General features: G+C 46.8%; 1 protein-coding gene across 1 annotated transcript in view; it reads right to left on the bottom strand.

Annotated features, from left to right (window-relative positions):
- The window catches only part of map3k10 (mitogen-activated protein kinase kinase kinase 10), a 42496-nt gene that overhangs the window by 2279 nt on the left and 25002 nt on the right, over positions 1 to 15215 (bottom strand). Inside the window, exons 2-11 of the mRNA XM_052525785.1 lie at positions 7677 to 7857; positions 6282 to 6430; positions 3814 to 3989; positions 3400 to 3646; positions 3006 to 3128; positions 2590 to 2728; positions 2304 to 2416; positions 1837 to 2087; positions 1065 to 1593; positions 1 to 473 (exon numbers count right to left, since the gene is read on the bottom strand). The exon at positions 1 to 473 is cut by the window's left edge and continues 2279 nt beyond it. Coding sequence (XP_052381745.1) covers positions 61 to 473; positions 1065 to 1593; positions 1837 to 2087; positions 2304 to 2416; positions 2590 to 2728; positions 3006 to 3128; positions 3400 to 3646; positions 3814 to 3989; positions 6282 to 6430; positions 7677 to 7857 — 2321 coding nt within the window. The 3' untranslated portion in view covers positions 1 to 60. The remainder of the gene's footprint in view (positions 474 to 1064; positions 1594 to 1836; positions 2088 to 2303; positions 2417 to 2589; positions 2729 to 3005; positions 3129 to 3399; positions 3647 to 3813; positions 3990 to 6281; positions 6431 to 7676; positions 7858 to 15215) is intronic.

Here is a 15215-nt window from a genome sequence, read left to right as displayed (position 1 = left end):
TCTTTGAAGTGTGCACTAGGAGTAGTGTTGCCCATATACAGTAATGTTGCAGAGTGTGGCTTAGCCGTAGTTCTGTCCACAGAGCTGTGCAGCCTGGTGCTGTTCACACAGGGGCACGGTGCCGTCCAGATCCTGTCCATCCACGTCCATGTCCATGAGGTTGGGCCTGACCGCGCCGGTGCTGGCACTGCTGTCTCCAGAGCCCAGGGGACTGTCACAGCTGCTGCCCGGGGATGAGCTCAGGGTCCTGGACAGGGAGCCCAGCTTCCAGGGGTCCGGTCGCACCCTGGCTGGGGTGGGCCGAGGCCGGGGGGCGAATTCCAGGGTCTTGGGCCTCTCCAAGGGGCTGATGATGGTCAGGGGCTCCAGGACCGGGACAGGGACAGGCGGAGCGGGGGCCTTGCGGCGGAGGACCCTTGGGAAGAGGCTGGAGGGGTCAGAGAGTCGGGGGATGTCCAGGGTCTCCCTGTAACCTGAGAGAAGAGAGAGAAATACAGATACCAGAGGGAGAGAAGAGGGAGAGAACAGGGGAGAATAATATGAACACAACAGGGATGGGCCATGACAGGCCATGTCTTATTTTAGGTTCAATTGTAACCCCCTTCCCCCAGTTGGGTCATGTTGGCTGGATGTCCTTTGGGAGGGTGGACCATTCTTGATACACACGTGAAACTGTTGAGCGTGAAAAACCCCACAGCGTTGCAGTTCTTGACACAAACCGGTGCGCCTGGCACCTACTACCATACCCCGTTCAAAGGCACTTAAATCTTTTGTCTTGCACATTCACCCTCTAAATGGCACATATACACAATCCATGTCTCAATTGTATCAAGGCTTAAAAAACCTTCTTTAACCCGTCTCCTCCCCTTCATCTACACTGATTTGAAGTGGATTTAACAAGTGACATCAATAAGGGATCATAGCTTTCGCCTGGGATCACCTGGTCAGTCTGTCATGGAAAGAGCAGGTGTTCTTAATGTTTTGAACACAGTGTATTGCTTCCTTTTCTTCAATTCAATTCAATTAAAGCTCATAGTGACATCATGCTTTCCCAACACACTCACCTGCATGTAGGGGGAGGGTGGGTGGCCCTGGCGGGGGCGGCATGGGCATGCTGCCGTCCGAGGGGGTCCTGCGGTGCCCTAGGGTTTGGGCGCGGGGGCGTATCGCCCCGTCAGAGGGGGTGCGTCTGTGCCCCCTGTTCATGGTTGCAGACACGTGGGTGGGCGTGAGGGACTGGTTGGGCTCCCTCTTGAAGCTCTCTGCCCTCAGATCCAGGAGGGGGTTAACGGAGGGGACGGGAGGCGCCGCGGGGAGGGAGACGCCCACTCCGGGGGTCAACGCCAAGTCCTCAAGTTCCGAGGGAAGGAGGGATTTGGTGGAGTTGCAGTCTGAGAGGGAGGAGAGGGAGAGGAGGGTGACGGAGGGAGAGGGGTCCATGCAGGGGAGAGTAGAGTCGCGGCGGCGGGACAGCGAGAGGGACAGGGCGCGGCTCGGGGGAGAGGTGCTGCGACGGAAGCGACCCGTTCGCTGGAAAATGCTGTCCTTTTTCTTGCGCTGCTCCTCTCTAAGGTCCTGCTCATCCTGTTGGACCTAGACACACACACACATGGAAACGGGTCAGTTCTTACTGGCATCTACCTTACAATCTACGGTTGCATCTTGCCAACTGACACACACTAGACCTTGTCAACTCCCTGGTGTCGAGTGTAAACCCTTATTCAGTGTGTAAAGATCATCGCTACACCAGGTGGCAGGATTGAGGATCTCTTCCCATGGTTTGGGTCATTTTGTCCTTCTGGGTGTGTTACAGACCCATTTCCCTCCGTACAGTACCTGTAGTCTCCCCAGCTGTAGCAGGTCCAGCCCCAGACCTACAGAGGCCAGTAGGGAGGCACAGCCCAGCAGCAGCAGGTCACTCTTCTTCCTCTGGCTGCAGCGCCGCACAGAGTCCTGGTAACCCACCCCGCTCCCCATCCCGGGCCCCGCCCCGCCCAACGAGGGGCCTCCCTCCTCCACAGCCCCGTTACTGCAGGGCTCTGGGGGCATCAGAGACCCGGGCGACTCCTCCAGCTCACAGTGCTCCTCTGTCAGAGAGAGAGAGAGAGAGAGAGAGAGAGAGAGAGAGAGAGACAGAAAGATAGAGAAAGAGAGAGAGAGAGACAGAAAGATAGAGAAAGCGAGAGTGTGAGAAGGAGAACAAAGCATTTCAATCAGTCACGAATCTGACAGATTTTGAATCCAGGGTATGTTTTGTAACCTCTTTTCTGTTGCAGAAATGGTGATTACATGAAGAGACCCACCCATTTCATTGAGGCTAGAGAAGCCGGCGGTCATGGGGGCGTGTTTGGGAGACTTGCCCAGATTCGGGGCACTAGAGGACCACACCTTGCATCCGTCGCCCAGCGAGTTCAACCTGCAAGACGAAGAAGATTGGGTCAATACTATTAACTGGTACCATACACCAAACACTCGCCAGAATAATGTTCAGAGATGATTCTGACGTGCAAATGAAACCAATCTGAAAGGGTAGCAGGCAGGTTAGGGAATGGGGCTAACAAGGGGCTGTTTTTGGACCATGGCTGTTACCTGTCCTCTCCGCCCAGTCTCTCTCTCTGGAGGGTGGAGCTGGGGCCCCAGGTGCGTCCCTTCTTTTTGCTAGCTGCCAGGTCCTCCTTCTTACACACGGCACTGCGGCCCCACGTTTTACTGCCATCGCTGGGAGTCACTGAGGGGCTCAATAACACAGTTATTGTCAGTACAACACAACACAACACATCATCAACAAACTCCTGTTGTGCCATGAACATAACAAAATGCAGTTCTATCCACCTGAATACCAGATCTAGGAAGGGAATCCACAACATTGGTTCGGATTATATTGAGACAATGGCATTCCCCACAATTGAATAACCGGTGTTAACTTGTTGGTGTGTCCTCGTTCCTCCAGTCCCCCTCAACCCCTGTCTCTGTCTCCCCTCTGTCTCCCCCACAGATCAACTCACGTCGTATGGCCCTGAGGCGGGGTATGACCCCTGGGCTGGCTGGAGGTGTGGTGCTCTCATTGCCCTGGGGCTTCCTCTTATCCACGCTCGGAGACGCCTGCACTGTGATCTTATGCTCAAAACCTGTGTACATACACAACAGGGAGGGATTACAGTCAAATGATTGGCAGCAAGAATTCCGGTAACTTTCCACCAAATTGCTTGGTTTCACAGAAATCCTGGTTGGAAGATTCCCGGAATCCGTGAACCCTCCAACCAGTCTTTCTTAAAAACCTGTGGATTTTGGGAAAGTTACTGTAATTTTGCAATCCTACTAAGGATAGAAAGAAAAAATAATGATGGCCTATTCATGTAATAGGATAAGTGCTTGGGTGCAATACCCTCCATCACACACCAGAGGGCAGACTGATGCTGTTGCTATCTCTGCCCAGCTTGAGCAGTCTGCTCTTCTTGAAGTGGCCCTTGCGCTTCTTGACCCTGGGCTTCTCTTGGTACATCTGGTGGATGATGATGTTGAGTTCACGCTCCACGATATCGATCTCTCTCTCAGCCAGCTCCTGCTCTCTCCTCCTCAGCTGCTCCTCCTGCTCCCTCTGCTCCTCGGCCGCACGAGCCAACGCCTCCTCCCAGGAACGCAACTCCTACAGGAGAGGAGAGGGGCATATAAAACAAAATGTAGATGTGGTGTTACAGCAACATAACACCCTGTCGAGGATCAGTCACGTTGCCAAGGCAACGGCACTTTCCTACTTGCACTTTGTGGGGGATGTTGACAACATGCCCACGTGACCGTGGGGGCTCTTCTCACCTTCTCCTTGGCCCTGAGCTCATCAAACATCTGCTGGATCTCCAGCCTCCAGTCCTCCTGCAGAGAGTGGAAGGACTCCAGGGGCATCTGAAACATGGCCGACTGTTCGATGGCCAGCAGCCGCATGAGGATACTAGTGAAGGACGGGCGACTGTGGGGGTTAGGGCTCCAGCACTCTGGGGATGGGGAGAGGAGGCTGAGTCAATATGGCTTAAATGTACACTACCGTTCAAAAGTTTTGGGGTCACTTAGAAATGTCCTTGTTTTTGAAAGAAAAGCAAATTGTCACGTTCTGACCATAGTTCTTGTGTGTTTTCCTTGTTTTAGTGTTGGTCAGGACGTGAGCTGGGTGGGCATTCTATGTTGTGTGTCTGGTTTGTCTATTTCTATGTTTGGCCTGATATGGTTCTCAATCAGAGGCAGGTGTTTGTCATTGTCTCTGTTTGGGAACCATATTTAGGTAGCCTGTTTTGTGTTGGGATTTGTGGGTGGTTTTTCCCTGTGTTAGTGTTTGTGCCACACGGGACTGTTTTCGGGTTTTCACGTTTCTTGTTTTGTATTCTGTTCATGTATAGTTTTTCTCATTAAAAACCATGGACAACTACCGCTCTGCATTTTAGTCCGCCTCTCCTTCGACGGAAGAATCCCGTTACACGTACAGAGGCCCATTATCAGCAACCATCACTCCTGTGTTCCAATGGCACGCTATGTTAGCTAATCCAAGTTTATAATTTTAAACGGCTAATTGATCATTAGAAAACGCTTTTGCAATTATGTTAGCACAGCTGAAAACTGTTGTGATGATTAAAGAGACAATAAAACTGGCCTTCTTTAGGTTCGTGAGTATCTGGAACATCAGCATTTGTGAGTTCGATTACAGGCTCAAAATGACCAGAAACAAATAACTTTCTTCTGAAACTCGTTAGTCTAAACTTGTTCTGAGAAATGAAGGCTGTTCCATGTGAGAAATTGCCAAGAAACTGAAGATCTCGTACAGTGCTGTGTACTACTCCCTTCACAGAACAGCGCAAACTTGCTCTAACCAGAATAGAAGGAGGAGTGGGAGGCCCCGGTGCACAACTGAGCAAGAGGACAAATGCATTATAGTGTCTAGTTTGAGAAACAGACGCCTCACAAGTCCTCAACTAGCAGCTTCATTAAATAGTACCAGCAAAACACCAGTCTCAACGTCAACTGTGAAGAGGCGACTCCGGGATGCTGGCCTTCTAGGCAGATTTGCAAAGAAAAAGTCATATCTCAGACTGGCCAATACAAAGAAAATATTACGATGGCAAAAAACACAGACACTGGACAGAGAAACTTGGACAGAGCATCCCGGAGTTGCCTCTTCACTGTTGACATTGAGACTGGTGAGTACTTGTGAAGCATCTGTTTCTCAAACTAAACACTCCAATGAACCTGTCCTCTTGCTCAATTGTGCACCGCGGCTTCCCACTCCTCTTTCTACTCTGGTTAGAGACAGTTTGCACTGTTCTGTGAAGGGGTAGTACACAGCGTTGTTCCGAGATCTTCAGTTTCTTGGCAATTTCTTGTATGGAATACCCTTCATTTCTCAGAACAAGAATAAACTGACGAGTTTCAGAAGAAATGTCTTTGTTTCTGGCCATTTTGAGCCTGTAATCGAACCCACAAATGCTGATGCTCCAGATACTCAACTAGTCCAAAGAAGGCCAGTTTTCAGCTGTGCTAAAATAATTGCATAAGGGTTTTCTAATGATCAATGAGCCTTTTAAAATTAATAACTTGGATTAGCTAACACCACGTGCCATTGGAACACAGGCGTGATGGTTGCTGATAATGGGCCTCTGTATATAGATATTCCATTAAAAAGCAGCCGTTTCCAGCTACAACAGTCATTTACAACATTAACAATGTCCACACTGTATTTATAATCAATTTGAAGTCCTTTTAATGGACAGAAAATGTGCTTCTCTTTCAAAAACAAGGACATTTCTAAGTGGCCCCAAACTTTTGAAATAGCCAAGTACAGTGGTTGTCTTCTAGATGTACACGCTACAGACCCCATCGCTCTGTAGCACCAATTGCCCTCAGATCCCAAACCATTGTTTATAGACAGACAGACAGATGATATTTCAAGTCCAAGGATGGGCTGAAGAAAAAGAGAGAGGAGATGAAAGAGGGGAGAGAGAGCAGTAAAACAGAGAGGGTGGACACGGTAGAGGGGTGACAAAGGAGAGATTAAAGGATAAACGGGGATAAGACAAAGGAGAGGGAGAGAGGGATGAAGCGAGAAAGAGCATTAGGAATAGTGGAGAGAGAAGTGGAGCAAGAGCCTATGAAATCGCCAGTTGGCTGACTGGGAGGGGAACCTACAGTACTCACACTCTGACCACCAACAATAATAGACTGAGAGGCTGACAGGAAGCCATCTTGGTTCTAATCAATAGGTGAAAATGGTTCTGACAGGAAGCCATCTTGGTTCTTACCCGCCAGCAGGAGTGCGAAGGGCTCGGGGCAGGTGGAGGGGACGGGCAGGGTCAGTTTGTTCATGGCCACTCCGTACGCCACGGCCAGCGCATCTATCTCACGGTACGGAACCTCTCCTGTTAGCAGCTCCCATAGCAGCACCCCGAAACTGAGAGGGGGGTACAGCTTCAAATCACTGGCACTGGTCATGATTGTACAGGCTACTAATAACACAAACTTTATGTTACCTACTAAACTCAGCAAAAAAAAGAAACATCCCTTTTTCAGGACCCTGTCTTACCAAGATAATTCGTAAAAATCTGAATAACTTCACAGATCTTCATTGTAAAGGGTTTGAACGCTGTTTCCCCATGCTTGTTCATTGAACCATAAACAATTAATAAACATGCACCTGTGGAAAGGTCTTTAAGACACTAACACATGCTGCAAGGAGGCATGAGGACTGCAAATGTGGCCAGGGCAATAAATTGCAATGTCCGTACTGTGAGACACCTAAGACAGTGCTACAGGGAGACAGGACAGACAGCTGATCGTCCTCGCAGTGGCAGACCACAAGTAACAACACCTGCACAGGATCGGTACATCTAAACATCACACCTGCGGGACAGGTACAGGATGACAACAACAACTGCCTGAGTTACACCAAGAACGCACAATCCCTCCATCAGTGCTCAGACTGTCCTCAATAGGCTGAGAGAGGCTGAAATGAGCGCTTGTAGGCCTGTTGTAAGGCAGGTCCTCACCAGACAGCAACAATGGGCACAAAGCCACCATCGCTGGACCAGACAGGATTGGCAAAAAGTGCTCTTCAATGACAAGTCGCGGTTTTGTCTCACCAGAGCTGTTGGATCGGAGGGTGAAGGCTAGGGCCATTCCCCCCAAGATATGTCCGGGAACTTGCAGGTGCCTTGGTGTAAGAGTGGGGTAACATCTCACAGTAAGAACTGGCAAATCTGGTGCAGTTCATAAGGAGGAGATGCACTGCAGTACTTAATACAGCTGGTGGCCACACCAGATACGGACTGTTACTTTTGATTTTTACCCCCCCCCCCCCTTTGTTCAGGGACACATTATTCCATTTCTGTTAGTCACGTGTCTGTGGAACTCGTTCAGTTTTTATGTCTCGGTTGTTGAATCTTGTTATGTTCATGGAAATATTTACACGTTAAGTTTGCGGAAAATAGACGCAGTTGACAGTGAGGGGACGTTTCTTTTTTCTTTTTTTTTGCTGAGTTTATATATTGAGGAAGTATATTTCCCTGAGGGTATGAATAGTTGAATTATTGAAAGAACAAGGACACTAGCTACTGACTGTGGGTGTTGCACCGTGCTGCGTGTACGACATGTCCCACAGTAACAACAAACGGTACAGTTTACATGACAGAGTGTTGTACCTCCAGACGTCGCTGCTCTTGGAGAACAGGGAGAGTTTGATGACCTCGGGGGCCATCCAGGCGTAGGTGCCCGCCGCGCTCATCTTGGTGGTCTGGTGCCACTCCCGTGCCAGGCCAAAATCGGTGATCTTCAGGGTCCTGCCACCCAGATCCTCCCTCTCAATGGGCTCCAGGATCAAGACTGAGGAGAAAGAGGGAGGAAGGTGAGGAGGAGAGAAGAGCGATGGAGAGACGGGAGAGAGGAACAGAAAGAGAGAGATGGGTTGAGTTTGATTGGAGGAGTAAAGGTACAGTGTACGTCATGCTGTACTACAACCTGTCCTTCAACAGAGGCCCTTATCCAAAGCACTTTAAACAGCACACCCTACCATCACATACATAGATAGAAGGTGTGGTTATTGACAAAAGCAATTCAGGTTTAAAGTGTGTGGTTCAAGGGCAGTGCAACCTGGGGATTATCAGCCGGTATCTGACCCTAGTTACCTGGCCATATTCCTCTAATAGGCCGTAGGCCATATCTGTCATCAACCTGTATTTTCCTCAGGTCTACACTAAATATATAGCACTATTGGCTGAAAGGTTTGGTCACATCAGTGTTCAGGACTCTGCCTCACCGACGTTATGCACTGTACTCAGCACCTCCGTTTTGAGGATGTCCACACAGCGAAGCAATCATTCCAAAGTCTCTAGGTGACTTGGGTGAGTCGTTTTCTCCCCTGTTGGACTCCCAGCGTTGGCCATATCAACTATCTCCTGTCCTCTCTTCTCACTGCACTTCCTCCTCCATTTCCGCGTGAGGGCTGGCTATGGAAATATCTGGAGTGTACACTGTCCACAGTGCTGGGAGGGAGGGAGGGAGGGAGGGAGGGAGGGAGGGAGGAGGGGGTTTGTACTTGCTTATCTACAGGCGTATGCAAAGGGAGGCGGAGAGAGGCACAGCACACAGCAAAGTCTTTGTTTAGACACACGCACGCACGCATACACACACATACACACAGAGAGAGAGAGAGAGAGAGAGAGAGAGAGAGAGAGAGAGAGAGAGAGAGAGAGAGAGAGAGAGAGAGAGACACGGCTCACGTGACACAGGTGTGCCTCTAAGATTCATTATTATGCTGACAGGCAGCTAATGTCCAAACACACACAACTAAAAGGTCATGTCAAGTACAGTACATACAGTGTATATTGAGTCTTCAACTGTTCAAGGCTTGACTATATAATGTGCTTTTGTTCATCTCCCGATGGCTCCACTCTTCATCAAATACCATTCTCACATTTTATTTCAGGTCAATCAACAATGTTCTGGGTTCAATGGCATGATAACATACTGTATATGTCACAAGAGCACTTAGGCAATATTGCCTGTCTGTCGGTCAACATGCACATTGGTGTTTGTGCGTTTGTGCGAGTGTGTGTGTGTATGTGTGTGCATGTGTTCTTCATGTGCTTGTTATGTTTCACATGCGTGTGTGTGTGTGTGTGTAGCCTCCACCCAAGTCTCATCTGAGGGACAGGGAATAGGGGATGGCTGATGACATTGATAATAAGCCATTGTCATCCCCCAGCTCTCTTTTTCTATTTCAATACCAACTGTCTCTCTCCCTGTGAGGGACAGCTGTCTTCCCATTGCTGGATGGGCCTTGCCTGTGTGTGTGTGTGTGTGTGTGTGTGTGTGTGTGTGTGTGTGTGTGTGTGTGTGTGTGTGTGTGTGTGTGTGTGTGTGTGTGTGTGTGTGTGTGTGTGTGTGTGTGTGTGTGTGCCTATGAAAGATGGAGAAAGAGTAAGAGAGAAAGAGAGAGAGAAAGAGAGAGAGTGAGTGAGTGAGTGAGTGAGTGAGTGAGTGAGTGAGTGAGTGAGAGAGAGAGAGAAAGAGAGAGAGAAAGAGAGTGAATGAGTGAGTGAGTGAGTGAGAGAGAGAGAGAGAGAGAGAGAGCGCGAGAGAGCGTGAGAGCGTGAGAAGGAGAGAGGCACAAATGTGTATCTGTTTGCATGTGAAACTGAGGGTGTGTCTGTGTCTGTCAGAGTCCATAAATGTGTGTGTTTGACTTAACACAGCATTGCTTTTGGTGTCTGACTACAGTATGTGTGCTGTACGTCGCACCCCCTTGAACTTTGCGACCTTTTGCCACATTTCAGGCTTCAAACATAAAGATATAAAACTGTATTTTTTTGTGAAGAATCAACAACAAGTGGGACACAATCGTGAAGTGGAACAACATTTATTGGATATTTCAAACTTTTTTAACAAATCAAAAACTGAAAAATTGGGCGTGCAAAATTATTCAGCCCCTTTACTTTCAGTGCAGCAAACTCTCTCCAGAAGTTCAGTGAGGATCTCTGAATGATCCAATGTTGACCTAAATAACTAATGATGATAAATACAATCCACCTGTGTGTAATCAAGTCTCCGTATAAATGCACCTGCACTGTGATAGTCTCAGAGGTCCGTTAAAAGCGCAGAGAGCATCATGAAGAATAAGGAACACACCAGGCAGGTCCGAGATACTGTTGTGAAGAAGTTTAAAGCCAGATTTGGATACAAAAAGATTTCCCAAGCTTTAAACATCCCAAGGAGCACTGTGCAAGCGATAATATTGAAATGGAAGGAGTATCAGACCACTGCAAATCTATCAAGACCTGGCCGTCCCTCTAAACTTTCAGCTCATACAAGGAGAAGACTGATCAGAGATGCAGCCAAGAGGCCCATGATCACTCTGGATGAACTGCAGAGATCTACAGCTGAGGTGGGAGACTCTGTCCATAGGACAACAATCAGTCGTATATTGCACAAATCTGGCCTTTATGGAAGAGTGGCAAGAAGAAAGCCATTTCTTAAAGATATCCATAAAAAGTGTAGTTTAAAGTTTGCCACAAGCCACCTGGGAGACACACCTAACATGTGGAAGAAGGTGCTCTGGTCAGATGAAACCAAAATTGAACTTTTTGGCAACAATGCAAAACGTTATGTTTGAAGTAAAAGCAACACATCTCATCACCCTGAACACACCATCCCCACTGTCAAACATGGTGGTAGCAGCATCATGGTTTGGGCCTGCTTTTCTTCAGCAGGGACAGGGAAGATGGTTAAAATTGATGGGAAGATGGATGGAGCCAAATACAGGACCATTCTGGAAGAAAACCTGATGGAGTCTGCAAAAGACCTGAGACTGGGACGGAGATTTGTCTTCCAACAAGACAATGATCCAAAACATAAAGCAAAATCTACAATGGAATGGTTCAAAAATAAACATATCCAGGTGTTAGAATGGCCAAGTCAAAGTCCAGACCTGAATCCAATCGAGAATCTGTGGAAAGAACTGAAAACTGCTGTTAACAAATGCTCTCCATCCAACCTCACCGAGCTCGAGCTGTTTCAGTCTCTCGATGTGCAAAACTGATAGAGACATACCCCAAGCGACTTACAGCTGTAATCGCAGCAAAAGGTGGCGCTACAAAGTATTAACTTAAGGGGGCTGAATAATTTTGCACGCCCAATTTTTCAGGTTTTGATTTGTTAAAAAAGTTTGAAATATCCAATAAATGTCGTTCCACTTCATGATTGTGTCCCACTTGTTGTTGATTCTTCACAAAAAAATACAGTTTTATATCTTTATGTTTGAAGCCTGAAATGTGGCAAAAGGTCGCAAAGTTCAAGGGGGCCGAATACTTTCGCAAGGCACTGTGTCTGTGATCAAAGCAGAGGCACCTGCTCTCCACTAGCTCTCATGTTGTCCCCATGTCTTCCGCTCCAGCACAACTCTTCACAGCGTAAAGCATACTAACAGCTCATACAAATACTGAAATATTTACACTTCTACTGTAGCGAAACTTGAAAAACAACACAACACCTATTCATACATATTATTCACTAAGTGGTAAAGTATTCACGCCCTGCATGGCAACAATGTCGACATCAGTTACTGGCACCCAGAAAAATACTAAGTGCCATCGACATTTTTCTAGTGCCCATTACCTTCCTCTGCCACAGCCCAGACCTGAACCACCCCTTTGTTCTTTCCCTTGATTCCTCCCCCATCCCCAGCCACTGGACCCTGACCCTCATCAGAGAGCAGAGGAATGCTGTGAGTCAATCTTTACACAGAGGCCTGATAAAGGCTAACCGTGGAGACTTAACCTTAGTGATCAGCCTTTAAAGGGGGCCATCTGCCATTTCTACACGGAGGGTCATTCTTTGCACCCGTAGCTCTGTCTATGAATTTGAGAGTGGTTACATTTCTCCAGCTGTTTACCAAAATGGAGAGAGTGCTTTGTTAAGGTTCGTCGTGACAACAGGTTATGTTAAGTACAGGTGGCTGACACACATTGGAGGTGGAAGGGAGTTTGAGAAAAGTCCAAACGTTTAATGCTGTACTATTATTATGTAGCAGTGTTTTTTATTTGATATTTATTTCACCTTTATTTAACCTGGTAGGCTAGTTGAGAAAGTTCTCATTTGCAACTGCGACCTGGCCAAGATAAAGCATAGCAGTTTGACACGTACAACAACAGTTACACATGGAATAAACAAAGATACAATCAATAACACAGTAGAAAAATCTATGTACAACATGTGCACATGAGGTAGGATAAGAGAGGTAAGGCAATAAATAGGCCATGGTGGCGAAGTAATTACGATATAGCAATTAAACACTAGAATGGTAGGGTGTGCAGAAGATGAATGTGCAAGTAGAGATACTGGGGTGCAAAGGAGCAAGATAAATGAATAAATACAGTAAGGGGATGAGGTAGATTGGATGGGCTATTTACAGATGAGCTATGTACAGGTGCAGTGATCTGTGTACTTGGTACTGTCTGTTATATTACATTTGTATACAGTTGAAGTCGGAAGTTAACATACACTTAGGTTGTAGTCATTAAAACTCGTTTTTCAACCACTCCACAAATTTCTTGTTAACAAACTATTGTTTTGGCAGGTCGGTTAGGACATCTACTTTGTGCATGACACAAGTCATTTTTCCAACAATTGTTTACAGACAGATTATTTCACGTATAATTCACTGTATCACAATTCCAGTGGGTCAGAAGTTTACATACACTAAGTTGACTGTGCCTTTAAACAGCTTGGAAAATTCCAGAAATTGATGTCATGGCTTTAGAAGCTTCTGATAGGCTAACTGACATAATTTGAGTCAATTGGAGGTGTAGCTGTGGATGTATTTCAAGGCCTACCTTCAAACTCAGTGCCTCTTTGCTTGACATCATGGTCAAATCAAAAGATATCAGCCAAGACCTCAGAAAAAAAAAGTAGACTTCAACAAGTCTGGTTCATCCTCGGGAGCAATTTCCAAATGCCTGAAGGGACCACGTTCATCCGTACAAACAATAGTACGCAAGTATAAACACCATGGGACCACGCAGCCGTCATACCACTCAGAAAGGAGACGTGTTCTGTCTCCTAGAGATGAACATACTTTGGTGCGAAAAGTGCAAATCAATCCCAGAACAACAGCAAAGGACCTTGTGAATATGCTGGAGGTGACAGGTACAAAAGCATCTATATCCACAGTAACACGAGTCCTATATCAACGGAAGGAAGAAGACACTGCTCCAAAACCGCCATAAAAAAATCCAGACTACGGTTTGCAACTGCACATGGGGGCAAAGATTGTACTTTTTGGAGAAATGTCCTCTGGTCTGATGAAACAAAAATAGAACTGTTTGGCCATAATGACCATCGTTATGTTTGGAGGAAAAAGGGGGAGGCTTGCAAGCCAAAGAACACCATCCCAATCGTGAAGCACGGGGGTGGCAGCATCATGTTGTGGGGGTGCTTTGCTGCAGGAGGAACTGGTGCACTTCACAAAATAGATGGCATCATGAGGAGAGAAATGATGTGGATATATTGAAGCAACATCTCAAGACATCAGTCAGAAAGTTAAAGTTTGATCGCAAATGGGTCTTCCAAATGGACATTGACCCCAAGCATACTTCCAAAGTTGTGGCAAAATGGCTTAAGGACAACTAAGTCAAGGTATTGGAGTGGCCATCACAAAGCCCTGACCTCAATCCAATAGAAAATGTGTGTGCAGAACTGAAAAAGCGTGTGCGAGCAAGGAGGCTTACAAACCTGACTCAGTTACACCAGCTCTGTCAGGACGAATGGGCCAAAAATTCACCCAACTTATTGTGGGAAGCTTGTGGAAGGCTACCCTAAATGTTTGACCTAAGTTAAACAATCTAAAGGCAATGCTACCAAACAGTGTATGTGTATGTTGAGTGTATGTAAACTTCTGACCCACTGGGAATGTGATGAAAGAAAATAAAAGCTGAAATAAATCATTCTCTCTACTATTATTCTGACGTTTCACACTCTTAAAATAAAGTGGTGATCCTAACTGACCTAAAACAGAGAAGTTTTACTAGGATTAAATGTCAGGAATTGTGAAAAACTGAGTTTAAATGTATTTGGCTAAGGTAAACTTAATAATATAATAATAATATATGCCATTTAGCAGACGCTTTTATCCAAAGCGACTTACAGTCATGTGTGCATACATTCTACGTATGGGTGGTCCCGGGGATCGAACCCACTACCCTGGCGTTACAAGCGCCATGCTCTACCAACTGAGCTACAGAAGAGTAACTATTAAATGGGATTGACAGTTGTGAGAGTGCTACACAGCTTAACCAGTTAGTGTACTTGACTTTAGTGTGGAGTGACTTTAATGTGCAGTGTCATCAACCTCAGTTGTTATGGTAACCAGGGCAGAGGTCGTGCTCTGTCAGACAGGAAGCTAAGGAGCTGAGACTGAGACAGAGAGATGACCCTGGGAGAACTAGGCAGAGTTGACAACCCAGTTAGCAACAAGCATAGTGACCTCACTGACCTGGACACCCCTATGCTCCTCTTCCCCCTCTTACTCTGTCATCATCCCTCCATTACTCTCTTTCTATCATTCCCTAACCTCACTTTCTTTTCCTCCAACCTCTCGTTCACTTCTACCTTCGTCCCCATCCCTTCCTGTCCTTGTTACTGACAAGGAGCGTATGGCTGAGCTCTTTGAACCACCACTTCATTAAGTCAGGATTCCTATTTTAGTCAGCCATGTCTCCTTTTAATTTATTCTTTTGCAAATAGTAGATCAGCTTTAATATTGCAGATAGATTATGGCTTCTATCCATGGAATTGTCTGCATCATTCCCATAATTTCACTCTTTTTCCCCTGCCCTGCTACACAGCTTCTCCCTGCAGGCGGTCACAGAGTCTGAGGTGCTAAAGGAGCTCCTTAGACTTTGACCCCCCCCCCCCCAAGAAAAAAAAACATCTGGGTCAGATGGTTTAGATCCTTTCTTCTTTAAGGTTGCAGCCTCTATCATCGCCAAGCCTATCTCTGACCTTTTAACCCGGTCTCTCCTCTCTGGGGAGGTTCCCAGGAATTGGAAGGCAGCCACGTTGCATCCTTTGTTTAAAGGGGGAGTTCAAGCTGATCCTAACTGTTATAGGCCAATTCTTATCTTGCCCTGTTTATCAAAAGTGTTGGAAAAATGTGTAAATAATCAACTGACTGGCTTTCTTGATGT

Source organism: Oncorhynchus keta, chromosome 1 (assembly GCF_023373465.1).
Source record: "Oncorhynchus keta strain PuntledgeMale-10-30-2019 chromosome 1, Oket_V2, whole genome shotgun sequence".
Lineage (NCBI taxonomy): Eukaryota > Metazoa > Chordata > Actinopteri > Salmoniformes > Salmonidae > Oncorhynchus > Oncorhynchus keta.
Note: the sequence above shows the minus strand (reverse complement) of the source record. Positions and strands in the feature narration are given on the sequence as shown.